At 48.8% G+C, this 27422-nt stretch overlaps 1 protein-coding gene across 11 annotated transcripts in view; it reads left to right on the forward strand.

Moving 5' to 3' along the window:
* Positions 1-27422, forward strand: part of Kdm2b (lysine demethylase 2B) — a 119445-nt gene that overhangs the window by 14314 nt on the left and 77709 nt on the right. For 9 of the 11 annotated variants that reach the window (XM_050146362.1, XM_050146363.1, XM_050146365.1 and 6 more), the window contains exons 5-7: positions 15374-15552; positions 15838-15944; positions 26737-26830. In XM_050146362.1, coding sequence (XP_050002319.1) covers positions 15374-15552; positions 15838-15944; positions 26737-26830 — 380 coding nt within the window. Of the gene's footprint in view, positions 1-12098; positions 12260-15373; positions 15553-15837; positions 15945-24194; positions 24213-26736; positions 26831-27422 lie in introns of those variants that run through there. The other 2 variants (XM_050146367.1, XM_050146369.1) reach the window with 2 other exon arrangements.

The raw sequence follows: 27422 nt of genomic DNA on the forward strand, positions 1-27422 counted from the left end.
TTTTTTTTTTTTTTTTTTTTTTTTTTTTTCTTTTTTGGTAAAAGATAGACGTCAAGATCTTTTTTTTTTTAAATCCTTGTGGATGAAAGGTAGCCTCTCTCCAGAGCACCGCTGGCACCAGGAACCTGTGCTTTCGTGTTGGGGTCTGTTCCTTTGGCCAGTCTACACTGAAGCTTAACTGTCTTGGTAACTTTGTAAAGGACTTTGTAGTAGGCTTTTTTTTTTTTTTTTTGTCCTTTTAATTATTTTACATACACTTTATTTCTTTATTGTGTGTGTTTGGGATTGAGAATGCCCAGGGGAGTGTATGCATGTCAGGATGACTTGCTGAATCAGTTCTTCCCTTTCACTGTGTGGGTCCTGGGGAGTGAACTAGGGCAGCAAGCTTGGTGGCAAGCCTCTCTGCTCTGAGCCATCTTGCTTACCATTGCTTATTAGCCTGTCCGTGGTTAGGTTTTTTTTTTTTTTTTTTTTCTTCTTTTGCTTTTTTGGGATAGGATCTCACTTTGTGTCCAGGTTGGTCCTCAACTCAGTATTTAGTAGTTCAGGCTGACTTTGAGTTCCTGGTGATCCTCCTGCCTCAGAGTAAGTGCTGAGATTACAGGAATCTGCTGTCACACTCAGCTTATTACCCTTTGCAGTTCATAGTTTTATTTTGCATGTGAGCATCAACCCAGGGCCTCTGCATGCTTGGCAACACTCATGGTTGAGCTGTACACACCCTGACTCTCTCTATGACATTTAGAATCATCTGGTTGCAGTTTTGGCAAATCTGAGTTTGGGTGCAGTGATGCGCGTTCTGTAACCCTAGCAGTGTAAGAGGCTGAGGATTGATGGAGGTAGGACTGAAAAGTCCAGGTCAGGCTAGGCTAGCTAAAAACAACAACAACAAAAACAGTTCTATCCAGGGAGTGGTGGTCACTCCTTTAGTCCCAGAACTCAGGAGGAGATCTCTGAGTTTGAGGTATTTCTGGTTTACAGAGTGATTTCCAAGCCAGCCAAGGTTACACAGTGAGATCCTGCCTCAAAATAAATAAGTAAAGTAGAAGAAAAGAAACACTGTTATTTTTTATATATTTATTTATTATGAATACAATATTCTGTCTGTGTGTATGCCTGCAGACGAGAAGAGGGCACCAGGCCCCATTACAGATGGCTGTGAGCCACCATGTGGTTGCTGGGAATTGAACTCAGGACCATTGGAAGAGCAGGCAATGTTCTTAACCTCTGAGCCGTCTCTCCAGCCCCAGAAACACTGTTATTGTAGAGAAAAATTGGAGGCTGGAGAGACAGCTAGGTGGCTAAAGAGTGCTTGCTGCTCTTGCAGAGGACCTGGATTTGGTTCCCAGCACCCCCTTGGTTGCTCACAACCGCCCACAACACTGGTTCGCAAATCTGATGCCTTCTTTTTTATCTCCCAGGCACCAAGGCACACATGTGGTAAACATACATACATACATGCAGGCAAGACACAAAATAAAACACGAAATACACATCTAAGAGTCCTTTAAGCAGAAATGGAAAACTGGGTTTTTATCACATTGAATTCTAATCAGTGAGTGAATGTAAGTTACTTTGAACTCTGTAACTGTGATTGAACTCTGGGGGTGGGGGGGGGAGACTTAGTGTGGTCCAGTCTCCGAGGGTTCAGTCCAGGGCCAAATGGACTGGTGTGTTTGGTAGAAAGTGGGTGGGGGTGGGGTATGTGTGGTTGGGGGCTTCTTCAGCGCGTGGTTGACGTGAAACAGTGTATTACTGTAACAGGAAGGGGCCACGGCAACGTCCAGTTCCCAAGAATGGGCTCTAGTTACCCACTTCTTTCAGTCAGGCCCCCCTTCCTCAGTTCTTCCTCCTCCCAGTAGTCCGTCCGTTCATGTTTTCGGTGTCTTAAATCATTCAGGCCTCCCAGCCCTCAGGATCCAGGGAGTCTGGAAACGTTGTTGCAGGCATACCCAGAGGGACCCGTCTCTCACCTCCCCAATGTTTCTCAATCCAATCAAACTGACAAGGAGATTAATCATCACAATAAAAAGAAGGGATTAATCCCACAACCTACATCTCTTACTAGACTTATTCCTAGGTAATCGGCTTTTTCCTTTTTCTTTTCCTTTTTTTAAATTCTCTGTGTGTGTGTGTGTTGCATACACATGTGTGGATGTGAATACCCATGACCGAGTATTCGGAGGCCAGAGCAGGATGGCAGCTACTCTGTCGGGTTTTCCTCGTTAAGACAGGTTCTCTTCTGAACTAGCAGCTCCCCATTTTCTCCAGTCTGGATCAATAGCTAGTTTTCAGGATCTGCCCGTCGGTGATGAGGGCACATGTCTATGCTGACATAATTGGCTTTTCATGAGGATGCTGGGGTTTCGAACTCAGGTCCTCGCGCTTATAGAGCAAGTGTTCTTCCCCACTGAACCATCTCCTCAGTCTCTGACTGTGTGTGTGTGTGTGTGTGTGTGTGTGTATTAGGTTATTTTAAATTAGCCAGTTGTATTATCTGCATTATTGTTTCTTTTTGCAGTAGACTTTTACACTGTAACCCAGGCTGGCCTTTGGCTTGTGGCAGCCTCCTGCCGCAGCCTCCTAAGTGCTAGAATTGTAGGTGTGAATCCCCACGCATATCTGAGACTATCTATGGTACTTCTTCCATTTGATGCCTTTTAGTTTATTTTCTTTGTCTTGTTGAATCGGCTGGAATCTTGGCTTGGCTTTTCATTGTCTGATGACAGAAGTAAACCAGGCTCTCTTTGAAGAAAATGATCTGGTGCTGTTTCTGACACTTGGCTCCGCTCCAGTGACAGTTCTCAGCTGTGTCACCTCACGGCGCATCACAATGGCTTGAGAACATATGGGTGCAAATAATTGCACCGCCCTTCAAGGAGGTGGCGTGCTGGGTGGAGCCAGGCCAAGGCTTTTGGAAATGTCCTCTCTAAGCACTAGCCAAGATCCCAGGAGAATTAACTAGACCCTGCCACAGGCTTTCATATAATCAAAGCTAGCTTCCACCTCCATATGTGGTCAGGGCTGGCTTCGAACTCTTGATCCTTTTGCCACCACTTCTGGGGCTGGTATTACAAATGTGCACTGTTTCGCCTGGCTCCAAGTCTTAAAACCTTGTAATGTGTTTCCCTCACCTCCCTCCATTGCTGTTGTAAGCCAAGCCTCTGTCCACTGGAGACACCACAAGTGTCTATAAGTTCACTTTTTTATCCTTTAGTTTTTGATGTGTGCCTGGGTTTCCACGTGTGCATTTGTATGGTAGCTTGGCGCCACAGCACGCATGTGTAGTCAGAGGACATCTTGCAGGAGTTGGCTCTCCTTCCTGAGCCATGTGGACCCTAGGGATTGAACCCAGGCTGTTAGGCTTGACAGTAAGTGCTTCCATGCATTTGGCCATCCCACCAACCCGGCGGTTTATTTTTAAAAGCTCACTCTGTTATTTTATTTTATACTGTGAGTATTTGCCTGCGTGTGTGTCTGGGTACCATATGCACACCTGGTACCTGCTGAGGCCAGAAGAGAGATCCGATCCTTCGGAGCTGGAGTTACAGATAGTTGTGAGCTATTGTGTGTGTGCTGGGGATATTATTGGGATCCTTTGCAAGAGCACCAGCGAGTGTTCTTCACTCCTGAGCCCTCTCACGGAGCCCCATATCCCCCTCCCAGTTCATGGTGCTGAGAATGAGACCCAGGGACATTAGGCATGCTAGTTAAGTGACCTCTGTCACTGGATGGACCTCCCTGGCTCCCTTTGTTTCCCAGTGTTTACAAAGGAGATTTTAAGGTGGGTGGGAGATAGTAATTTTTTTTTATCCCGAAAAATTTTGAACTTCAGAATAAGCATTCTTCTGCATAAACATGGACACACACATACTTTGCTTTGCTGCTTGAGAATCGGTTGACATCATGACCTGTCACTGCTAAGTACTCCAGTAGAGGTCTCCTAGGAACCCGAGCCTCCTCCTACAGGACCTGTGTAGAAGTGTCCGTCACACTCAGGAAGTTCACATTGCTATGTAATGCCACGTAGTGAACGATTTCCTTTAGAGTCCCTTTTCTTGTTTCTTTCATTCTAGCATATGGTTAAGGTTCATGCAGTGCATTTACAACTGTCCCTTAGGCTATGGGGGATTTAGCCTGTAAGTCCCAATGGTACTACCATCTGAAGATGCTGAAATCTGCGTGCATGTATAAAATGATTTGGTGTTTGTGGCTCATCTATGCATATTTGCTCATATGGTTTAATGCACCCCTAAAATAATTTCATTACCTAGTAAGATGTTAGTGCCATGTAAGTGGTCATGATGTATTTGCCGTAATGATACTGATAGGATAATAAGTCTGAACACATTCAATATAGACACGCTTTATTTGCTTTGTTTTTATCTATCTATCTATCTATCTATCTATCTATCTATCTATCTATCTGTCTGTCTGTCTATCTATTTATTATATTTTGGTGCTGAGGTGTCCAACATATGGCTGCAAGCACTAGGCAAGCTGAATTCTTAGCCCCAAAGCAGAAGTGTATTTGAGACAGGGTCTTTGAAGTAGTCCAGGCTGGCCCCTTCTTCCTGGTTTCTGGGATTATAGGTATGAATTTTAAACCCCTACTGTGCCTGGTCAGAATTTTTTTTCCTGAAATATTTTCAATCTGAGATTGGTTGAATCTGATAATACGAATCTGTGATTGTTCTCAAAAGTGTGTTGATCTTTTCTAAAAAGCTAATTTCAGTCCTAGACCTTGCTGGTTCAACGAGGAATCTATTTGGAGAAGCCTAGTTTCCCCACCACACCACACCACCATAACCTAGGGTGTTACGTGGGCTGTGGGGTCTCTATCCTGGGCACTTCATTTTAGGACACTAGGCTATTTTTACATCTAGTATTTGGGTATTCAAGGAGTAAAGGGGCTGCAAAGAGAATCTGTAGATCAGAAAGAACTTGAACTCAAAGATATCCCCCTTTTCTGCCTTCAGAGTACTGGGATTAAAGGAATTTAATGCCACATCTGCACCCCTTCCCCCGATACTGTAGGTCTCAGGAAAGGTACCTTATCTTGGAGAGGCGATGGCTGTGGAGCTTTCTTGTATTAGCTTTTTCTCTAAAGGGGCATTGGAGTCAACTGATGCTCTTTGGCCCCTTTAAAAAAAAATTGCAGGAGAATTATTTCACTCAGTATTCATCGATCTAATTATGGTGATAGCCTCTTGTCTCCTACTGAATGTTTACAATATGAGTTCATTGTGTTCTCGCCAGCAATTCTGTGAATTAGTTGTTCAGTATTCTGGGTTGGGAAGCCCCAGGCTCTGAGGGAACAACTCCTGCTCTCGGGCAGTAGAGCCAGGTTCTGGCTCCGAGTATGGCTCCTTTTTCCTCTGCTCACTTTGACTCACGCCTTTGTGTGCCAAGTGGCCAGACTTGGGAGGTGTGGGCTCAGCTCTCAGTAGGCTGAATTTAGGGGAAAGACTACAGATCCTCTATCTTGGACATCTGAGGTGGCCGACTTAACATTAGATCTCTTTTGTGTGTTTGAGTATATACTTATGTGCAGTACCTGTACATTTGTGTGTGGATACAGGCTTCCTGAGGGTATGAAGCCCGGAGGTTGATGTTGGATGTTTTTCTCTATAGTGCTCCATTTTATTTATTCGTGTTACTTTCAATTAATTAATTAATTGAGACAGGATTTCACTGTAGCTCTGGTTGTTCTGCAACTTATGTTGCAGTAGACTAGGCTGGCCTCAAACTCACAGTGTTCCGCCTGCTTCCGCCTTCTGAATTTTGGGATTAAAAGCATGCACCACCACTGCCCGGTTATTTTTAATTCTTTAAAATGACATTTATTATTGTATGGATCAAACTCAAGCTTGGCAGCAAGCTCCTTTATATGAGCCACGTCACTAGCCATCCATTTTCTCTCTGATCCTTGTTCTCTGATTGAAGTGGGAGCTCGCCAGTTGACTAATTTGGCTCCTCTCAAGTCCCCTTCCCGCCTGTTCCCACCTTCCAGCAGGGCTTACAGCCACTCAACCCCACCCCAGCTTTTCCATGCAGAGAGGTGGAACGCTGGTCTTTACTCTTGTGTAGCCAGCACTTACCCACATCACCATCCCTTCAGCCTCACCTTTTACTTATTTTTAAATGAAACAATTTATTTAAGATAACGTCTCATGTAGCCCAGGCCAGCCTTGAACTCGCTGGGTAGCAGAAGATGGTTTTGAACTACTGATCCTCCTGCCTCTTATCTATCTATCTATCTATCTATCTATCTATCTATCTATCTTTCTTTCTTTCTTTTTTTTTTTTTTGGTTTTCTCGAGACAGGGTTTCTCTGTAGCTAGCTCTTGTAGACCAGGCTGGCCTCGAACTCCCAGAGATCCGCCTGCCTCTGCCTCCTGAGTGCTGGAATTAAAGGCGTGCACCACCACCGCCCGGCTATCTTTCTTTTCTTTTTTAAGAAGATTTATTTATTAATATATACTGTTTCTACCTGCATGTGTACCTGCAGGCCAGACGAGGGCATCAGATCTCATTACAGATGGTTGTGAGCCACTATGTGGGTGCTGGGAAATTAAACCCAGGTCCTCTGGAAGAGCAGCCAGTGTTCTTTTTTTTTTTTTTAAATCTTCTTTATTTTTTTTAAATATTTATTTATTATGTATACAATATTCTGTCTGTATGCCTGCAGGCCAGAAGAGGGTGCCAGACCTCTTTACAGATGGTTGTGAGCCACCATGTGGTTGCTGGGAATTGAACTCAGGACCTTTGGAAGAGCAGGCAATGCTCTTAACCATTGAGCCATCTCTCCAGCCCCCTACCTTTCCTTTCCTTTCCTTTTTTTTTTTTTTTTTTTTCTCGAGACAGGGTTTCGCTGTGGATTTGGAGCCTGTCCTCCTGTCCTGGAACTAGCTCTGTAGACCAGGCTGGTCTCGAACTCCCAGAGATCCTCCTGCCTCTGCCTCCCGAGTGCTGGGATTAAAGGCATGCACCACCATCGCCCAGCTATCTTTCCTTTTTTTGAGAGTATTTCTCTGTAGCCCTGAGCCCTCTCTCCAGCCCTGAAATAGGTTTTCTGTATGTCCTGACTGTTTTGGAGCTCACTGTGTAGACCAGGCTTTCCTCAAACTCACAGAAACCCCCCTGCCTCTGCTTCAGTGCTGGGATTAAAGGCATGCGCCACTGTACCTGCTTCTTTCCTTTCTTGACAGAGGTCTCGCTATCCATCCCAGGCTGGCCTCAAATTCAGTCCGACTGCCTTTAGTCTCTTGATTGCTGGAATTGTCACCTGTGTACCATCCTAGGTTCAGACTTTTCAAAGCTTTGTTTGTAATTGTGGACTTTGGTCAGATGGGTAAAGTCACTACGACTAAGCCTGATGACCAGAGTGCAATCACCAGGACCCACTTGGTGCAGACACACATGTGACACACACACACATGTTAATAAGCACATCAAGAACTTCTTTGCTATAGATTTTTTATTTGTTTGTTAATTATTTTATATCCTGATATGCTGGGAATGTAAACCAAGATCATTTCGAGTACCTGGCAAATGCTTTACGATTGCCAGCACCGTCTTTTTCCAGTTTTAATCTGGGAAAAGGTCCTGAGCCTTCCTCTGGTCCTGCTTTCACAGTTCACAGATGAGGACTGAGGACTGGCTCTCTGCCCGTTGAGTTGCTCAGATGATCTGTGGCCATCTGCTTCAGATGTGGGCTTGAATTTCAGCGCATGGAAGACGAGGCTTTTGTTCGATCCCGGAGGAAAAGTGACTTGGGTGTGGGTGTAGGTTTTGTTGGGTCCTAGCACCATTAAGTTTGAGCTCAAGGCAGAAGTCAAGATAGGACAAGCAGTTGTGGGGCCCCAGCTGTCCACAGGACAGAAATGTAGGGCGGGGAGGGCATGAAGCAGGAGCACTCAGAATTGTGAACCCGAGAGAAGTTGGGATTTCAGATTCCTTCCCACCTGACAGGTTTGATACGAAGTTAAATCCCCAATAATCGTCAGATTAGAGAAACTGCACACACCCTCCTACTGCTTCTTAGCAGCTTGAATCACTGTCCTCCAGGGGTAGCTCCTTAAATAGTAAACACAAGCGCTTCCTGATGTACGGTGGGGTCATATACTAATAACAGCATTGTTAGAGGAAAAACAGAGTAGACAACACATTTTCTGTGTCTGTGCTCCTAAACACTGCCTGGCAACAGCACACGGTAGGGTACCAGCCATTCAGTGTCATGATCACAGGGCTGAGCAGGAGCCTTGGCTGGCTGATGCTGCCCTCCAGAAAGTATTGGATTGCCTGGGAACAGATCAAAACTCAGAATTCAAAGTATTTTTTATTATTATTATTATTATTTTTCTGAATGTGTTTTTCTTTTACACTGTCATAAAGTAAGAAAGCCATGTCTAGTCATGTTAAGTTGGGGGCTGTCATTGATGGCCTTATCCGCCACTGACAGAGATCCTGCAAGCCAAGGACCTCTCCTGTCTTTTCTGTTTCCTGGTTTTAGGAATTGAACCCACTGTTTCAAACTGCTGGGCGAGCACTCTACCACTGAGTTATACCTCTCATGCCCATTTTGTAGAAGTCAAAACTGAGGCTCGGGGCTGGTTCTTCCTCAGTGATAAGAGTGCTTCTCTACTGTATGTAAACCCTAACATAGCAAAACTAAGACAAAAAATTGAGGGTTCAGAGTCGTTTGTCGCTGATCGCACAACCACACATCCACACACCCGCGTGAACACAGAGAGCACATCCACACACCCGCGTGACACAGAGAGCACATCCACACATCTGCGTGAACACAGAGAGCACATCCACACACCCGCGTGAACACAGAGAGCTTTTTGTTTGTTTTGTTTGATTGGTTTTTTTTTTTAACCTTTTGAGGACAGGGTTTCATAGCCCAGGCTAGCCTTGGATTTGTGGTGGTCCTCCTGCCCCAGGCTCTGAAGTGCTGAGATTGCTGTCATACAGTCTTGTTTTCATAACCTCTGTATAGTGTTGTGGCTGGCTCTCAGCCTCCAGCCTCCAGAAAGCTTCCTTGTCGCTGGCTTGGGTAACTTCTCTGATTTCCTTGTCTGGTTACATTTAGATCAGATTTGTTTGTTAACCTGTCTAGGTTTGTGTTATTGTTGTTTTTCTTTTTAAAAACATTTTGAAATTATTTTGTATGTGTATGATTGTACGGAGGTCAGATCAAGTTTCAGGAGTCTGTTACTGCTCTTTCCATCATGTGGATTCCAGGGACAGAACTCAAGACTGTAGGTATGGGTTGGTGCTTGGCAGTCAGCTCCTTTACCCGGTGAGCCTGCCTTGGACTCGGGTCTTACGCTGGCTGTCCGCGAAGGTCAGCGTCTTGAGGCATGGGCACAGTCCCGCAGATCATTTGCACAGGTGTGACGATGAGTGTCCAGAAGAGAGTTAGTTGGGCCTTTGCCTCCCATCTCACTTCATAAACGTCTAGATCTGGGGAGACTTGTCTTGAGTCACAGTGTCTCCCTGGGCTGGCTTCCCTTTCCTACACTCTTCACTTTGGAACGGAGTCTTTGTGGGGGACCCTGGCTGTCGGGCTTACCACATGCCTTTGGCAGTTCTGTCAGGGCAGGAGGGGAACCCGAGGTGTCACTGTTGGAAACTGAAGCAGAGGGATGTACAAACCTGCACTTACTATCCCATCTAACTGTGTTACCGGCGGGAGGTGGATGAGCAGGTACTTCTAGAAGCAGTGTAAAAACCAGCTCTGAAGTCCCCTGGTGATTAATGGTGTTTCGGCTCTGTGATGTAGAATGTAGTCCCTTCCAAACACTTGGGTCACTGCTTGCCCGTGCTTCCTGTTAGCATCAAGGTGACCTTGGGCAGCCTCCTCCTGGCTGTGAGCCCACAACTCTGGGAACTGACTGATAGAGCCTGATTCATATCAGGAGCCACAGGGCTACGGGTTTATGTCTGCAGCTGCAGTCTGTTGGATTCATGTGCAGTCCGTGAGCTGAGAGAGCCAATGAGACCCAGAGGGAGAGAGAGGTCAGAGGAAGGCGAACATGATCTTGCTGGACTACTTAAGAAGCCCAGGCATTGCTCCCAGGCGGGGAAATTCCTGGTGATCCATTGACTGGGGACCCTGAGGTCCTAGGATGTGGACCTGTCTTTCTTGGGTTCCAGCGGCGCCCTGTCCTAGTCACCTGGTTCTGTCTTGCGACTGAGCCGACTTGTCTGTCTCTTTGGTGTACTGTCCTTGTATAGCGCTTGAGGCTCTTCCTCAGAGACCCAGTTCTTGTTTTTGAGACAGGGTCTCACTATGTAAGCACGTGTTGGCCTCAGACTCTCCGTCCTCCTGAATGCTGGATTATAGGTGTATACCCAGCTCAGGCGGACTGACAGGCTGTCCCCAGTGACCCCCTCAAACCACATTTTACCCCTCTACTCCAACTTCCCTTAATCACACTGCTGGGAAATGAGCTGAGTAATGAAGTCTGAACGTAGTGTGTCGGCTCTAAGAGAGGTCCTACACTAATGATCCCTCTCAGAGGTTTTCTAAAGGAAAGCCCAGGAATGTGGCTTGAATCCTGACTGTCTTCCTTGTCCCATACCAACCTGGGCTGCTGCGATGTTTTGCTTGTTTTGTTTTCTTTTTTGATTTATTGAGACAGGGTTTCTCTGTGGCTTTGAAGCCTGTCCTGGAACTATCTTTTGTAGACCAGGCTAGCCTCAAACTCACAGAGATCCGCCCGCCTCTGCCTCCTTAGTGCTGGGATTAAAGGTGTGTGCCACCACCGCCTAGCTGTAGCTTGTTTGTTTACTGGGGCAGGGTCTTAACTATGTAGGCTTGGCTGTCCTGGAACTCCCTGTGTAGACCAGGCTGGTCTCAAACTGCTTCCCAAGCATTGAAATTAATGGTTCCTCTACCTCTGTATAGTTCTCCCCACCCCCACCCCCGAGACAGGGTTTTTTTTTTTTTTTTTGTATAGCTTTGAAGTCTGTCCTGTACTCAACTTTCGTAGGCTGACCAGGCTGGCCACAAACTCATATAAATCTGCCGGCCTCTGCTTCATGAGTGCTGGAATTAAAGGTGTGTGCCACCGCTGCCTGGTTCTCTGTGTAGTTCTGAGTAAGAAGGCTTTTATTAATTTTTTGAGAATGTTTTTCAGGTAGAATTTCTCTTTGTAGCTCCGGCTGTCCTGAAACTCAGAGGTCTGAGTTCCTAGCTCTGCCTCTCAATTACTTGGAGTAAAGGCATATACTATCACACCTGGCTTTGATTGTATTCGCGGCAGGGTCTATGTAGCCCTGTATTTTATTTATTTACATATTTGTTTATTTATATGTATGAGTGTCTTGCCTCCAGGTATCTCTGTGCACCTTCACATTCAGGGCCTCCACTTGGCAGGTACCTGGGGTCTGCAGCAGCCTCTGGGGCTGTAATGGTGATACTTTGTATCCCTGCTCCCTCTGCAATGGAGTTACTGGATCCCGAGCAGAGTTAGGGTAGAGAGGTGGACAGAAGAGGAGGCTGTCTGAAGGGCAAGAGGATTTGTGGGTGCCAGTAACGGGTTCTCTCTCAGGTGGAACTCTGACAACACTGGTTCTAGGCCCTTCGACTGCTAAGAAACTAGCGTGTGTCAAGTGTGGCCTGAATCTTCAGCAAAGACCAGGGATGCCCCCTGGTGGATATGCACCTTCCCAGTGTAAACACAGAGAGTTTTAGCTCGGGTCTGCTTCCTAGTATCTCGAGGGCTGCAACTAGCCACTGAAAACTGGGATGGTTGAAGGCAAGGCTAATCTTCTTCAGCCTTGGCATGTGGTAAAAATACGCAGCATTGCCGGGGCGGCTTTAGAGCCTGAGCCCTGGTGTTGCCATGAATTAGCTCCAAATCCCAGCTATGTGTACCGACTGGGCATGCTTGGGCATGTTAGTTGTCCAAGCATGCGGTCTTTCATGCGTCCAGTAAGTATAAGTGGAGTTCTGCCTCACAGAGCAGTGGCCATGAACGTGCCTGTGGAGGGGGCGTGCCTGCGCTGGCCGGCTCAGCAAACGGCCACACTGATTGGTAGGAAGAGCATGTTCCAGGGGACACCAGTCGGGAGTCATCGCTCTGAGTATGGCTGTGTTCTTCCTCATTTGTAAAGCAGTCGGTCCCGCTTTCCTTCAGGATTGCCCTGAAAACCAGACCTTGAATCCAACAGATAAGAACACCTGGGTTCTTCTGTGTGTTTGCGGAGTTATTTTTAGAGCTCGACTTCCACTTCATGAGAGGTACTCCATCTCTCCAATACGGGCCGTTGGGCTGTTACAGGGACAGTTCTCTGCCCAGAGCTGGGCAGGAAGTGTTGAAAGTGACGAGCTGTTAACTTGATTCCGCGTTCAGGTTCATCGAGGGCCATTTGGTGCAAGGGTCAGCAGACTTCTCGGAAAGAACCAGAAAGCAAACATTCAAGGCTTTGTGAGCGATGCACTTTCTGCCGCAGGTTCTCAGCTCTGTCACCGTGGGTGATACAGAATCGGTGCCTGCTGGTCGGTGCCAAACAACCTTCTATGTGGACTTGGGAATTCCGATTTCAATCATTTTCAAGAGTGTGAAATAGTCTTTCTACCACTGCGTTTAGGAACATAAAAAATGTTCTTCTGGGGTGCCGTTTAGAGGCACCCAGAAATGGTCTGGCCTTTGACATACAGTGGTTGTACAGTTTCCTGCAGCACAAGCCTCCAGCAAAGCTAGATTGTCCCAAACCCCGGTAATGTTCACCTTCATACCAAGATGTTCGCGAAAACCTTGAACTTTGCGTGTTGTGTGTGCGAAGGCAGAATTTGAGCAGTCCGTGCTCTGGGATCAGAAGTTCTTACAGAGTTGTCCAAGCCACAAACCATGTGTTAGTTGTGTCTGGGACAGGGTCAAGTGTGCTTTCAGTATTAAGGAGCAGAAAATCGGTGTGAAAGTGTTGAAGGCACATGCAGGGTCAGAAAGTGAGAGAAACGTGACACTTTCTAGAGGAATAAAGATCAAGTCTCCACCAGAAGGCAAAGGCAGGTGGATCTCGGTGAGTTCAAGACCAGGCAGAGACACATGGTGATACCCTGTCTCAAAAAATAAAAGAAATCAAGGATTAAAAAACCTGACAGGTGAATTCGGCTATGCACTCCTTTAATTGCAGCATTTGGTTTTGTTTTTTGTTTTTTTTTTTTTTTGAGACAGGGTTTCTCTGTGGAGTCCTGGCTGTCCTGGAACTTGCTCTGTAGACCAAGCTGGCCTCGAACTCATAGAGATCCTTCTGCCTCTGCCTCCTGAGTGTTGGAATTAAAGGCATGCGCCACCACTGCTCGGCCTCATCAAGAGTTGTTGCGGTCAATTTCGACTATATAGTGAGTTCTGGGGCCAGACAGGATAATATATAGCAAGATCCTCTTTTTAAAAGGAACAAAGGTCAAAAAAGTAGCAGAGCCAAGCATGATGTGCCTGTGCCGCCCCAGGAGTCGGGAGAGCATGGCAGGAGGGTTCTGAGTTCGAGATCATTCTGGGCTATGTAAGGAGATCTGTCTTCTGAAAAACATGCTTGTGATCTTAGCATTTGGGGGCAAGAAGATCAAGAGTTCCAGTTCCTTCTGGGCTGCAGTGCTGAGGCCAGGCTAAACTACAGGATTCACTGGCTCAAAAACCAAAACCAAAACCAAAACCAAGCAGTCAGAAAAGCAGGCCATGGTCTGGATTGACAGCTGGCCCGATGGTTGTGTGTCTCTGGGTGAAGGTTATGGTGAATAAAAGGGTTCAACTTTGGTTGTTGTTGGGTGTCTCTAAGTCTCCATGTCTTATATTTGTCACTGAGATAGTAAGGAATTAGGGTCCTTTCAGACCAGATGTTGGGGTTCCCACCGCAGTCTTGTTCGTCTCGAGTGTCACACACGGAGGTGCCAGTTTCCTTCAGGAATCACCAGGAACTTGGCAGGCTGCGTTGTGTCTGTATGCTCCCCTCCATGGTGGAAGTTCCAGAGACACCTGTTTTCCCATTTCACAGATGAGCCAAGAAAGGTCAAAGGTTTGCTTGCTGGTGGGATCTGGTGCTCACCTAGAGGGTCTGTCTCTGTTCCCTTTTCTCTGGGATGTTGTCAGAGGCGGAGAAGGAAGGCTGGACTGTCCCCACCAGGAGACACTTGCTCTTTTCCTTGTGCTGCCGTTCGTAGGTGACATGGGTTCCACCTTACACTTGATACTTACTCGTTGTCTAGCTTGTGATAAGCCAGGCCCCTTTCTCCAGAGTCGTGTTGTAGAACTGTGAGGTGCCAGCACCGTGGCGCAGGGAAGACAGACAAGAAAGCAGGGAAGACATCAGTGCTGGGGGTAATGAAGCATCGTTACATTCTGGACCCCGTGCCAATTATTTGAGGAACCGTGTGTTTTCTTCCTCACACCCAGTCTAGCAGAAGGGCTGATAAGATGAAGACCGAGGCTCAAAGAAACCAAGTTATCTGTTGCCTTCACAGACTAGTGGTTTTTTCCTCCTTAGATTGATTGATTATTTATTTATTTATTTATTTATTTATTTATTTATTTATTTATTATTGATGACGGGTCTAGACTTGCCTGGGACTCACTGAGAAAGTCCTCCTGGCCTTGGACCCACGGTGCTCCTCCTGCCTTACTCAGCCTCCTGAGTGTTGGAATTACAGGTGTACAGAAGGTGTCCCTGGTCTATATAATGCATGAGGCTGAAACTGGCACTTTGTATGTTTTAGGCAAGCGTGCTACCAATTGAGCCAGATTTCTAGTTCCAGAAATGAGACATTGTGTGAATGTGTGTGTATGCATGGGTGCCTGCCAGTCTGTCTCTCGAGGCCAGCAGACAACCTTGGGTACCTTCTGAGGAGTTAGTTATCCACCTTGCTTTTCTAAGGCAGAGTTTCTCACTGACAGGCATCTCAGTGAGTGTAGGCTAAGCTGGCTGACCAGAGAGCCCCTCGCACAGGGGTCACTTAAGACCATCGGAAAACACAGATATTTACATGATGACTCATAACAGTAGCAAAATTAGTTATAAAATGGCAATGAAAATAATTTTATGGTTGGGGGTCACCCCAGCACGAGAGGTATGGCATTAGGAATGTTGAGGACCACTACTCTCTAGGCTTGCCTGCAGTCCGGTCTTACAGAGGCTTTTTCTCACCTGAGGCTCCCTCTGACTGTAGTTTGTGTCAAGTTGACATAAAACGAGCCAATACCCACAGACATTGGCTGGCTTGGAGTAGCGGTGAGGAGAGTGGCCAGCTCTGTAGGAGAAGCAGATGTTGGATGCGGCGGGGAGGGGGGGGAGAAGTGCTTCTTCATGGGATCTGGAGTCCTAAGCTGGTCAGGGAACAGTGTGTACATTCTCTCCCCAGGGAGTCGCCGACTGGTGGACGTGGTGGACGTGAACACCCAGAAGGGCACTGAGATGAGCATGTCCCAGTTTGTGCGTTACTACGAGACCCCAGAGGCACAGCGGGACAAACTCTACAACGTCATCAGCCTTGAGTTCAGCCACACGAAGCTGGAGCACCTGGTCAAGCGCCCCACTGTGGTATGCCAAAGCCTTCATGGCCCCTTCCTTCCTCGTCCGCCACCCACTTGCTTGCCACGAGGCCGGACTCTAGGCTGCTTGCAGTTTGAGATGGAATGGCTGGGTGGGTGTGGTTGAGGCTGGTCCCTTAGGGCATGGTGGGGAAATGCTGAAGCAGAGTTGGATCCAGGGTGGCATGGGTGAGGCAGCCTAGCTGAAGGCACCCAGGGACTCCTCGGGCAGAGGGGTAGTTCTTTCTGGAATGTGCAGGAGACACGAGGGTGCTTACAATTGACTGACTTTCAGGTGGACCTGGTGGACTGGGTGGACAACATGTGGCCCCAGCACCTTAAGGAAAAGCAGACGGAAGCCACAAACGCCCTTGTAGAGATGAAGTACCCCAAAGTGAAGAAGTAAGATTGCTTGGCTGGTGGTGGGACTGGGCAGGGCTGAACCCCAAACTTGTGGGTATTGGCAAGGGACTTCTTGGTCCTCGATGCGAGTGTCGGTGTTGCTTCAGAGGTGAAGGATTGACCCCCAGCTGGCACACAGTGGTCACACGAGAGATGAGTCCCTGGGTGTGAACAAACCGGCCTTTGGGTGCTGTGATGGGTCAGGCGTGCCCTCCTGTTGGCCCTGGAGCTTCTCCATAGCTGCTCTGGAGGTCTAAGGAGTGATGGGAACTCCCTCTGTGGAATTCGTGTCTGCGTATGGGTACAGTTTTCTGGTTTGGTTTGTACCCTCAACGTGACATTGTCCTGGGAGTAGCATTTCCAGAGGACCCTGCTTTTGGAGCAGCACAGAACTCAGGCTGGGCAGTGTGTGCCTCTCACTTTAAAGATTTTGTTATTTAATATGTGTGTGTGAATGCGTGTGTGTGTGTGTGTGTGTGTGTGTGTGTGTGTGCACCACATGTGTACCGTCGCACCAGATCACCTGGAAAGACAAGGAGTGGTGAACCTCTAACGTGGGTGCTAGGAGCTAAACCTGGCCCCACTGTGAGATTAGCCAGTGCTTTTAACCTCAGAACCATCTGTCCAACCCGGTTCTCTTTTCTTTGGTGTTAAGACGTGGAACTTCTGATCCAGAAGCACCTCCCCAAACAAAGTTCAATGTCAGTCACATGATGTGCCTTCAGTGGTGCCCTGTGGATTGAAGGGTGGTCAGGGTAGGGAAGGCAACCCCAGTTGAGAGCAGAGAGACCTCGGTACGCTGTCACAGGACCAGCTTGTTCTGAGCCTGCTGTTCAGTACGGAAAGTGGTACTTGGGGAGCCTTTCATATTCAGGGATTTTAATAATGGGCCATCTGGAGAAGGAAGTCACCTTAGATAATCCTGCCATTTCAGACCCTCTGCTTCTGTCTCTGAAAATGGGAAGGGGATACTGGCTTCCCAGAAAGACTGGTGCTGGCAGCCTGGCTCCATTAGCATCTGTGCTTAGCTCAGCTGCCAGCCATGCCCCCAGGAAATCGCAGCCGTGAACTCCTCGTTTCCCCAGCCCTCTATTCAGCCTGTATTGAATGCAGACGGTGTGCCTGGCTTTGTAAGGCAGGCTAGCACTCTTGAAGAGGCCCTGGATTTTTTAATGTTCCTCTCTCTTTCTGTCTGTCTGTCTGTCTGTCTCATTAATTCTTGGACGTTTTTCTTCCCCTCTAAGCTAAAGTTCAGTGTAATCCTCGGATCTGGGCTTTATCAAAGGCAGAGAATATGGTCCAGGCGCAGAGGGAGAGGAACAGGGCTTGTTTCCAATTCTCTTCTGTTCCGCCCGAATCACAGCACAGTGTTTCGAGGTGGACAGATGAAGGGGTGAACAGGGTGAACAGGACTGAAGGCCCTCCATCCTCACGCATCTTTGTAGCACGAGTTGCCATGTTTCTGGGTAGAGAGGAATTCTTTTGAGCCCTTGTTCCCAAGGGGTCTTCTTGCAGGGCACGAGGCATTTAACTTGGGTTTTATTTATTTTTGTTTTGTTTTGTTTGAGACAATCTCTTTACATAGTTCTGGAACTCACTCTGTAGACCAGGCTGGCCTTGAACTGGGAGATCTACCTGCCTCTGTCTCCCATTTACCTTAATTGAAGGTATGCAGTACCATGCCTGACTACTTTTCTTTACAATTGGTTTATTACTTCTGTGGTTGTGTATGATACGTGTGTGTTGGTGTGTACCACAGTGTGCCTAAATTGGCTTTTTTTTTTTATGGGAATTGATCACTCACGTGGCCAGGCGTGTGGAGTAAGTGCTTTACTGATTGGGCTGCCTCTGGGTCCTAACTGGGCTTTGGCAGGCAGAGGAAATGTGATGACTGGGGAGGGATTGAGAAAAGGAAATGGTGAAGATGGAGCTGGAAGAAAGAAGCAGTGACTGTTTCCACTCATTTATTCACTCAGTATCAGGGAATGGAGCATCTTAGTGGTACTGAGGACACAGGCACTCAGTATCAGGGAATGGAGCATCTTAGTGGTAAAAGCTGAGATCAGAGAAGCAGAGCAGCCAGCCACTAGTTCTTACCACTATGAAATCCTCAGACCAAATGGGATATTCTGTCTCTACTAGTTCTGAGACTGGATGCTGTCTCTATGAAACCTCAGACCAAATCCCTGAGCTCCTGCCTCCTCCCGCCTTATATTCCTCTCTGCGCCCAGCCATATCACTCCTGGCTCCACCTCCCTAGTGCTGGAATTAAAGGTGTGCGATCCCAAATGCTGGGATCAAAGATGTGAGCTCTGTTTCACTTTTAGACAGATTCAATGTCTTGTAGCCCCCAGGGTGACCCTGAAATTATAGAGATCCATCTGCCTCTGTCTTCTTAGTGCTGAGATTAAAGATGTGTGCCACCACTGCCTGGTCTCTGTGACTAACTAGTGGCTTAGCTCTGCACTCTGACCTTCAGGCAAGCTTTATTCGTTAGATGACAAACAAAATATCACCGCACTGACCTCTGGGGATGAGGCCATCAATTTGGTACAGGTCTGAAATGAATCATCTGGGAAGGCTCTCTCAGTTGACCCCAGAGCTCTCAAATATAGCCAGTCTAGCTTGCCAGGTCATCTCAGGGATCCCCTGTCTTGGCCCCATGAGGTGCTAGAATTACAGCCAGGCAGCCACAACCCTGGAATTTATGTGAGTCCTGGTGATTTGAATTCCAGTCTTCATGCTGGCCTAGCAGGTACAAATAGGCACTGAGCATCTTCCCCAGTTCTGTGGAGTGTGGTTTGAGAGGGTCTCACTAGACAACCAGGCTTGGCTCACAGCTCATGGCCTTCGTGCCTGCACTTGCTGAGTGCCCGGGAGTACCCTGAGTGCCGGGAGTACTGTCAGTCTGTCATACGCCCCACCCCCCTGCCTTGAGATCTTCTAAGCAGAGCAGGATGGGGTGCATGCATTCATGTGGGCTTGCCTTCTGCAGCTGCTCCTGCTGTGTGGATTGGAGGTATGAGGAGGCTGCTGCCTGGCCTGCATCTCAGTAGACAAGAGGGGACCCCCCCCGGCCATATATTTAGGAAGTGAAATAGATTGTACTGGGTGATGTGAATGCCTACTGAGGTCTGCCCTGCCCTTCGGAGGGCACATTACAGTCTACACACTATGCAAAGATTCCTCCAAATAGTAAGCCCACACACATTTAGGGGCTCTCTAGTTATGAAAAATAATAGGATATAAATGTGTGACTGTTTAGGCTCATGTGTCTCAGAGGAATTGACGAGACTGTGTTTCAAATAGATTTCCAAACTCTGTCAGTGGCCATGGGAACTTGCTATAGGATTTGAACCTCGCTAGGAAGGACGGTGTCACCTTGGAGATAGTCCATTTGTTCAACTGAAAAGAAGGCTGATTTCAAATGTTCATAAGCAAGGTGAAAAAAAAAATCTCACCATGATGGAGTCCTCTGGGACTGTGGAATGGTTCTGTGGAATTTAATTAAAATGACATTGTTTCTGGAAATCACAGTGCTTCCTTGCTGGAGGCGCCTACAGAACAGACAGCTGACGGCCCTCCTGAAAGGTTTGCGCGGTGGAGGGGGACTTGTGACTAACAGTAGGCTTTTTTCCTGCCTCTAGGATTTATACCGCTTCATTGTGGTCAGAGGTTTGGGAATTTTAATAGGTTTTGGTAGAGATTCTTAAGGCAGGGGAAGGTGAATAGACCCTAGGCACACGAGGCGGAGGGAGAGGAAGCTTTCTAGGGGGTGTTAATGTATTAGTTATAGTGCAAGAGGCCACTTTAAGCTAGCTGCGTCCCCATTCTCACGGAGCACATATTGTGGTGGGGACAAACACGCCAACAAGGAAGTCGTGTAATTGAATGCGTCTCATGCGTCTCAGTGGAACACGGAGCAGCAGGGTACAAAAGAGCGAAGCGGGTAAGCGATGAATGCGCATAACACCTGCATCTCTGCCGTTGCCACAGCCTCCTGCTCTCCCCTGCCGAGATGCTTTGAGTGGGTAAAATTAGTCACCTTGGAAAAGTCCTGCCTGGATGGTGACGGTAGTGGGGAGTTCCCTGGCTTAGTTGCTTATTGTTGCTTAGCCATTACCCTTAACTTTAACATCCTTTGGAAAAACAAAACAAAACAAAAAACCAAAAAACAGGACCAGTTGGGCTCATGTCCGCAATCCTCCCAGCACCTGAAGGGCTAAGGCAAGGGGATCACTGTGAGTTCAAGTCTAAAACAACCCCCCAATTCACCCTTCAACCCCCAAAGCTGAAGACACTGAAGGTGATGTCGGGGATCTAAGAGCAGCAGCAGGGGGTTTGCTCGAGGGCTCTTCAGAGTTTATGTCAAGGCTTAGGTCTCGGTGTACTCATCTGACGATGAGAACCAGGCTTCTTAAGTGGAGCCTCACATGGTGGCTGGTATCAATGGCTGTTGAGTTTCTCACCGTGTTGACCCCTCACTCCACACGGCTGCTTGAATGTCCTCTTGGCGTGGCAGCTGGTTCCCCAGAGAGAATGGGAAGACTCAAGAGGCCATGGTGCTCTTAGGACCTGTTTACATCTGACTTCTCTTGTATTCATTCATTAATTAGTCCAGCTCATACCCTAAGGGGGGTAGAGATGGAGTTCTACTTTATTTTTTTTAAATATTTATTTATTTACTTATTATGTATACAATATTCTGTCTGTATGTATGTCTGCAGGCCAGAAGAGGGCACCAGACCTCATTCCAGATGGTTGTGAGCCACCATGTGGTTGCCGGGAATTGAACTCAGGACCTTTGGAAGAGCAGGCAATGCTCTTAACCACTGAGCCATCTCTCCAGCCTCCGAGTTCTACTTTATTTATTTATTTATCTTTCCCCTTTTTGGAAGGGTGGTGGTTTCTTTTCTTTTTCTTTTTCTTTTTTTTCGAGACAGGGTTTCTCTGTGGTTTTGGGGCCTGTCCTGGAACTAGCTCTTGTAGACCAGGCTGGTCTCAAACTCACAGAGATCTGCCTGCCTCTGCCTTCCGAGTGCTGGGATTAAAGGCGTGCGCCAACACCGCCCGGTGGGTGGTGTCTTCTTTGAGACGAGATCTCATGTAGCCCAGGCTGGCCTCAATTTGCTGTGTAGCCAAAGATGACTTGAGTTTCTGATTCCCCTGCATCAACCTCAGGACTGCTGGAGTTATGTGACATGTGACCCCATGTCTTGTTTTAAATTTCTTTTAGTTTATTTTTTATTTTATGTGTGTGAGTGTTTTTCTTTCGTATGTATGTATGTATATATGTACGTACTGTGTGTCCCTGCAGAGACCAAAAGAGGGTATTTGGTCTTCTGGAACTGGAGTAACAAACAGTTGTGAGCTACCATGTGTGTGCAAGAGCAGCAAGTCTCCTAAGCACTGAGCAATCTCTCTAGCACTCCCAAGTCTTGTTTTTATGTGATGCTGGACTTTGAACCCAGGGCTTTATACTGTCCAGGGGAACACTCTGCCAACTGAACTCCATGCCCAGATTCCCGCCCCAGCCCCCAGGCATGTGTGCATGCCAGGCAAGGGTTCTCCCGTGGAGCCACAGCTGCAGCTTAGCGCTATCCTATGAAAGGAAGAGCTTGAAAGAATTCCTGGGCATTGGAAGCCTCCACCATCCGATAGGTCTGGACATGTGTGCACCTTTTCCACTAAGGAGGATCGGGCATGGTAGCACATTGCAGAAAGGGATTAGTGAGTCTCTCACTCCTAGCTGCTGTAACAGGGGTTTTGGCAGTGAGTGTTACTAGTATAATGATAGGGTGTGGGGCCACAGTGAAGGAGCTCAGAATCCCAGCAACAAGGGGCTTCAAATAAAGCATATGTTTGCAGCCCAGATGACTGCGAAGGTGCTTGGCCTCACCCACCCACACATACTCACAATTTTACAGTATGTTTTTGCTCTGCTGACTAGAAAATCTGGGGGATATATTGGAAGGAGAAGCTGAAAACACAGGGTGACAGTTTTACTGAATGCTCAGGCGTCAGGCCAGCGTGCACTTGTCTTCGTTGGGAGACCCCGCTTGTCCTTCTGTGTGGAGGCTCTTTGCCCTGGCCTGCCTGTCCCCTGTGCTGTGGGAAGACAGGCATCTGCAGCAGATGTGAAATGTGGAGTCTGATCCTTAGGTGGGATGAGAGGTCTCATGTGTGGCCCCTGGGGGCCTGCTTCACATCTGTTAGAGCCACGTGCCCCTTTCAGTCCAGATGTTTGCTGCCGTCGTAAGTGTTCACCCATGTCTTACCAGGTAGGGAAACTCACAGTCGTGGACAGAGACACCTCCCCAGTGAAGAGTGCTCACACCCAAGAAAGAGAACATTCTCCGGAGCTATTCTTTTTAGCTTTCAATAGAGAAAACATACCTGCTAAGAAAAACAATCTAACCAGTTGCAGTCCAAGAAGGTACAGAGAAGGAACTGCCTGGGTCATTAAACCCCTGGAAATGAGTTCAGTGTTTGCATACTTTAAGTGGGGTGATGGGGTTGAAAGGTGGCATAGAGGCTACACTGTTTTTATAGGATCTGAATGTAACCAATGGTTACTGTCAATACTTTAGTTAGAACCTATTAACCTTGTGGCTTTCCACGATATACAATGTTTGGCCAAAGAATGGAATTTGGTTTCTGCCTCTTCAAAGTCATACCGACATCTCCTGGCTCCTCAAGGCTTTGGAGGAAGGTGACTTTTGAGTTGAGTTGAACTCTCTTTTGCCTAAAGTTAGTGAATGATTGAAGTTGGCCTGTGACATCAAATTTTGTTGTTATTGGCCAGGTAGATGAGGATGGGACTGGGAGATTTGCCGCTTTTAGGTTAGTGTCCAGGATGAGGGGCTGTGCTTCTGAACATTGGCTTCCTCATCTGAACTGGTGGGATGTGACGTTTGGGTTGAACAATGTAGTTTCTAATTATTGGATATTTATCTAAAGAAATTCCTGCAATAATTTCTATGTCTGTAGGGTTACGGGGCTATTGAGGCTCAGGTAAGGGAAGAGTCTTCTAGAATGCCTAGCTAAACTTCAGCTTACCTCCTTCTAGGAAATTACTGGGGAGAGGAAAAAAGTTGCCCAAGGTCACACAGCTAGCAGGGCCAGAACCTCACCCCTCCTCATCATAGACTCTCCAGAAATCTTAGCTCTGGTCCTCCCTCCAGCTATGCCAGCCAGAGAGGGGAATAGTTAAGGCAGGTGGCTTTATTAGGTTGCCACCTGGGCAGTAAGGTGCAGAAAACCCGCACCCAGTAGTCTCCAAGCTACTGCCTGGGAGCTTAGGAGTGGGCTAGGGGTCCCGCCGCGTGTGGCGGCGCGTGTTCTAGTGTGGCCGGTGCTCCTCTGTCACCGCGGCCTTTCCACCTAGCTGGCGGCCTCCGCGCCGCGCGGGTGTTCAGTTTCAGCGCTGGGATGAGCGCAGACAGCGCCTGTCTCCCTGAGGAAGGAAGGCGGCGCGAGAGGGCCCCAGCGTCCTGAGCTGGGGCCTGGCAGCACGGTGGAGGGGACTCGGCTGGCTGCGGCTGGCTGCGATCGCCCCACGGGTCTGGCGCGCAGTGCGTCGAGCCTCTGCGGAAGGGGGACGCCTGGGAGCCGCTCCACGGCCGCCGAGGGTAACCTCCTTTGTGGCGCGTGGGGCGGGTGTGGGTGGCCTCCTGCCCGCGGGATGCATGGCCAGCATCGCTGAGCTGTTCTTTGTGTCTCCCGGGGTGGGTTGGAAGTGTGGGGTGTGTACGTTAGCGCCCGCGCGGCGCCTCTAGTCCGTCACCCGTCGCCAGCTTTCCTGAGTCTCTCCATCAGACCTTAGCCCGAGGGGATGCCACCTGGGCCACCTCGGGGAGAGTTTCTGGAAGTTGGAGGGAGAAGGACGAGGTGGGGCTGCCCAGCCTCTGCAGACCCCAGGCCGCGCCCCAAAGTTGGTGAGGCAGGTGCAGTGCCCCCTTATACCTCGAGCCTTCCTCTATCCCGGGCCTCCAGCCCCTCAAGGACTGCGCTCCTCAGCTACGGATTTTCAGCAATTCTCAGCTGCTAACTTTCAGGGTGCATAGAAGCCACCTGGTGTGGTGGGGGCGGGGTTGGGGTGTCGCGTGCGTGGCTGTCCAGCCTTGCCGTTGCGGAAACCTGCCTGCTAGCCTGCCTAGCTGGCGGGCTGGCGGAGGGGAAAGAAAGCTTTAGCTAGCGGCTGTGGCACCAAGCCGAGCCGGGGTGCCCATGTGACTGCGGTGTGCTTGGGAGGAGGAAGCTGTAGAGGTCAGTGCAAAGGCGTCACGCCAGAGCGAGCAGGAGCGAGGAGGAAGCCCCCAATCAGCGCGGGTGGGAGTCTTGGGGTGGCAAGCGCAGGGTTGCCTTTGAACTGCAGGGGCCGGTACACAGCCACTTCCGCTTAAGGAGAGGGTTAAGGGCTCGAGGGCTGGAATGGACACCGAAAAGACGGGTCCACATTAGAAGAGGCTGGTCTGGAAGGAAGGTTCTAACATAGTAGGTCCCTGAGGGCAGAGCAAATGCTTGGAGAACTTTCCCTGCCTACACAGCCAGAGAGAGCCCTAGTTTTCTATGTGAGTGGTTGGGGCGGCGGTGGTAAGGGGGTCTGGAAGATGGGCTAAGTGGGAGTGACCCATTTGACCAAGCAGTCCCAGGGGTCCTAGAGCTGGACAAACCAAACCTGGTTCTTTCTCCCTGGTGTAGGTGCCCCGTGGGCATCCAGCTACAGGCTGAAGGAAGCCTGTCCTCTTGGCTCCACCCCGCACACTTAAATTGTTTTCTCTAGTCTATGTTGAGCTGAGGTTAAATTGTTTTCTCTAGTCTTTGTTCAGCTGAGGCCTGGAGGGGGTGGAAACCAAGGTTAGATTAAAAAAGAAGAAAAAAACCCTGAGAGGAAGAACTGGTTTTAGGGAAATGAGGACTAATATTTTGAAGTGGAGCTTAGAGGAAAGAGGCCAGTGTGGTCCATGAGGGTGGGGTAAGGTAGGGCTTTAGGACCCCCCCCCCCATTCTTTGGAGAGAAGATCTGAGGTCTTAAGTTAGGACCTGTTTGCATCGCCTTGGGTGGGCGGGCCGGCAGGGTGTGTGTGGAGCCCCAGTCAGGACTTCAGCAGCGCTAGTGCCAGCTTCGTGACAGTCCTGGGCTGTCAACTACACCCCTCCGATGGGGTTGCTAGGCAGCGGGGCTCTGATGTACGGGGAGGCCTTCTGATTTGTCAGACTCCTGCAGACACATGGTTAAAGCTCCTTCCAGCCTATCCGGAGGAGGGACGCGGCACGCTGCCTGCATATTGCCGAGCCCCGGGTCCACCTGAACAAGAGGTGCAAAAGGCAACCAGAAGGAGGGGGCTCCTGGAGCCCTCCAACCTTCAAACCAGCCCGGCCCCACGCCCCCCATTCTCTCCACTGGGCTTGCTGCTGGCTCCTCCCTGCAGGTCCCCGCCCCATTCTATCCCTCTTCCCCAAACCACAGAAGAGCAAAGTGCAGCAAGGAAAAGAGGTCAGTGGGGTAAGCGTGTACGCGGGCCTCTGTAGGTGTCAAGATGGGTATGAGGGAGGGGAGATTGCTCTTTTGTGCCCCTTGGGGTTCTTGTGGGTAGGGGGTCAGTGGTAAGGGAGCTAACACCGTTGTTGGTCAGGCCTGGACTTGGAAGCCAGTGAGGTACCCTGCTCACTCAATCTCCGTGCACCCCTAGGGCTAGCATGTAGGGGGAGGAACGGGAGCTTGCTGTGTACCTGCCTTAAAGGCTGGACTGCCTGCCTCTTTTAGTGCTTATCAGGGAGGGAGCTGCTGTGGGTTCCTTTTCGCCTTGAATGCACAACCTGTGGTCCAGCTTCTATTGCCGGAGTTTTTCACCCCTCTCCGATCCCAAGACCATCTTTGAATCCTTCCACTTGCGATAAAACATCTTTGAGATAAAATTCACATATAGCTCACATAGAAAAAGTGTGCAACCCAGTGTTTTCTGGTGCCTTGACAGAAAGGTGCAGCCACACAGTCAATTTTAGGTATTTTCATCCTGATGGGATGAAACCCCCACCCATGTTAGTGTCATCCCCACCCCTCCCCCACCCAGCCCCTGGCCACCACTAATCTGTGTGCTTCCTCGTCGGATTTCCCTAACTTAGGGTGTTTCGTGTCTTCGGAACTGGGTGGGATTTCTAGCTTCATTGCTTACTTGGGGAGCCATTGCGTCATTTAACTTTATCTGTGTAGCCTCGTCTGCAAGGGGCTCGTCTGCAAGGGCAGGGATTGTCTGCACTCTTACCCATTTCTCAGCGCTGAGCTTCATTCTTGGGCTGGACTGCTGGTTGAATGAATGAGATGAATGGGAACTGGTAGTTGGCAGACTACGCAGGTGGTTTACTACTGAATTCCAGGGGGCCCAGCTGCTACAAAGGGGGCTGGCAGCTAGGGAGAGCTGAAGCCATCGGATCTGTGAAGGAGCAGAAAGGAAGCCTTGGGATTGGGGGGGAGGGGAAGGCGGTGGTTAGGGGTCGAAACTGATAGTGGCCTGTGGGTTGCCAGTTCTCTTGGGAACTTGAAAACCAAGACGCTGTCTCTGAGCTCTGGGGTGGGTGACCCATGCTTGAGATTTGTCACCTGATCCCAGGGGTATCCCCCAGGAGGGAAACTCCACTTAGATTTCAATTTTTAAAATAAGAAGAGGAAATTCCCCATCTGCAACCTTTATAAAAGGGCATCGGGTCAGGTGGCTCTGAAGGGTTTGCTCGCCCTGTGATTTGGGGTTGACTTGTGCTCTCTGCCCCCACTCTTGCTTCTGTACTGCAGGTACTGTCTGATGAGTGTGAAGGGTTGTTTCACTGACTTCCACATTGACTTTGGAGGTACCTCTGTGTGGTACCATGTTTTCCGTGGTGGGAAGGTGAGTATCTGTAGCTTTCGTAAGTACTTCGGGCCGGTTTGCACCTCCTAAGACCCTCTAGCATAAATTCCTTGGCTTTGTCTCTGGGTTTTTTAACTTCAGAGTAGAGGTGGCAGTCACTGCCTGCCTCTGAGCAAGAACGTTTTGCACCAGAGATAGACATCGCTCTAAAGATGAAGTAGTGGGGTATATATTCAGGGTGCCTGTGCCAAGTCTACTTTTGTGGGCAGCATCCCTGCATGGATATAGGTGATGCACGGGTTTCTTGAGGATGCCCATGAGGGCCTGGCTCATCTGGGTCTTCATGGACATTCATTTTAAACGACAGTGTTGGAAGAGACTCAGGGAGGAAGTCGGCCCACTTGATTCCAGATGTTTTTCCTCCTCCAAAGTGAGCACAGGCGAAGTTTATTTATTGGGGCCATTTTATCATACATCTTAGGAAATTCCCTTCCACTTCGCTCGCTACCTCCCAGACAAGCCTGTGGCTCAGGGGAGAAACTGTTCTACCCAGCACAGGGAGCATTCCTGCCTTGGTATTTCAGCAGGAATGGGGATATCCCAAAGGCAGCCAGAACCCTCCCCCCTGCTT

This window comes from Alexandromys fortis, unplaced genomic scaffold, assembly GCF_014885135.2.
Source record: "Alexandromys fortis isolate MF-2015 unplaced genomic scaffold, M_Fortis_MF-2015_v1.1 scaffold_56, whole genome shotgun sequence".
Classification (NCBI taxonomy): Eukaryota; Metazoa; Chordata; class Mammalia; order Rodentia; family Cricetidae; genus Alexandromys; species Alexandromys fortis.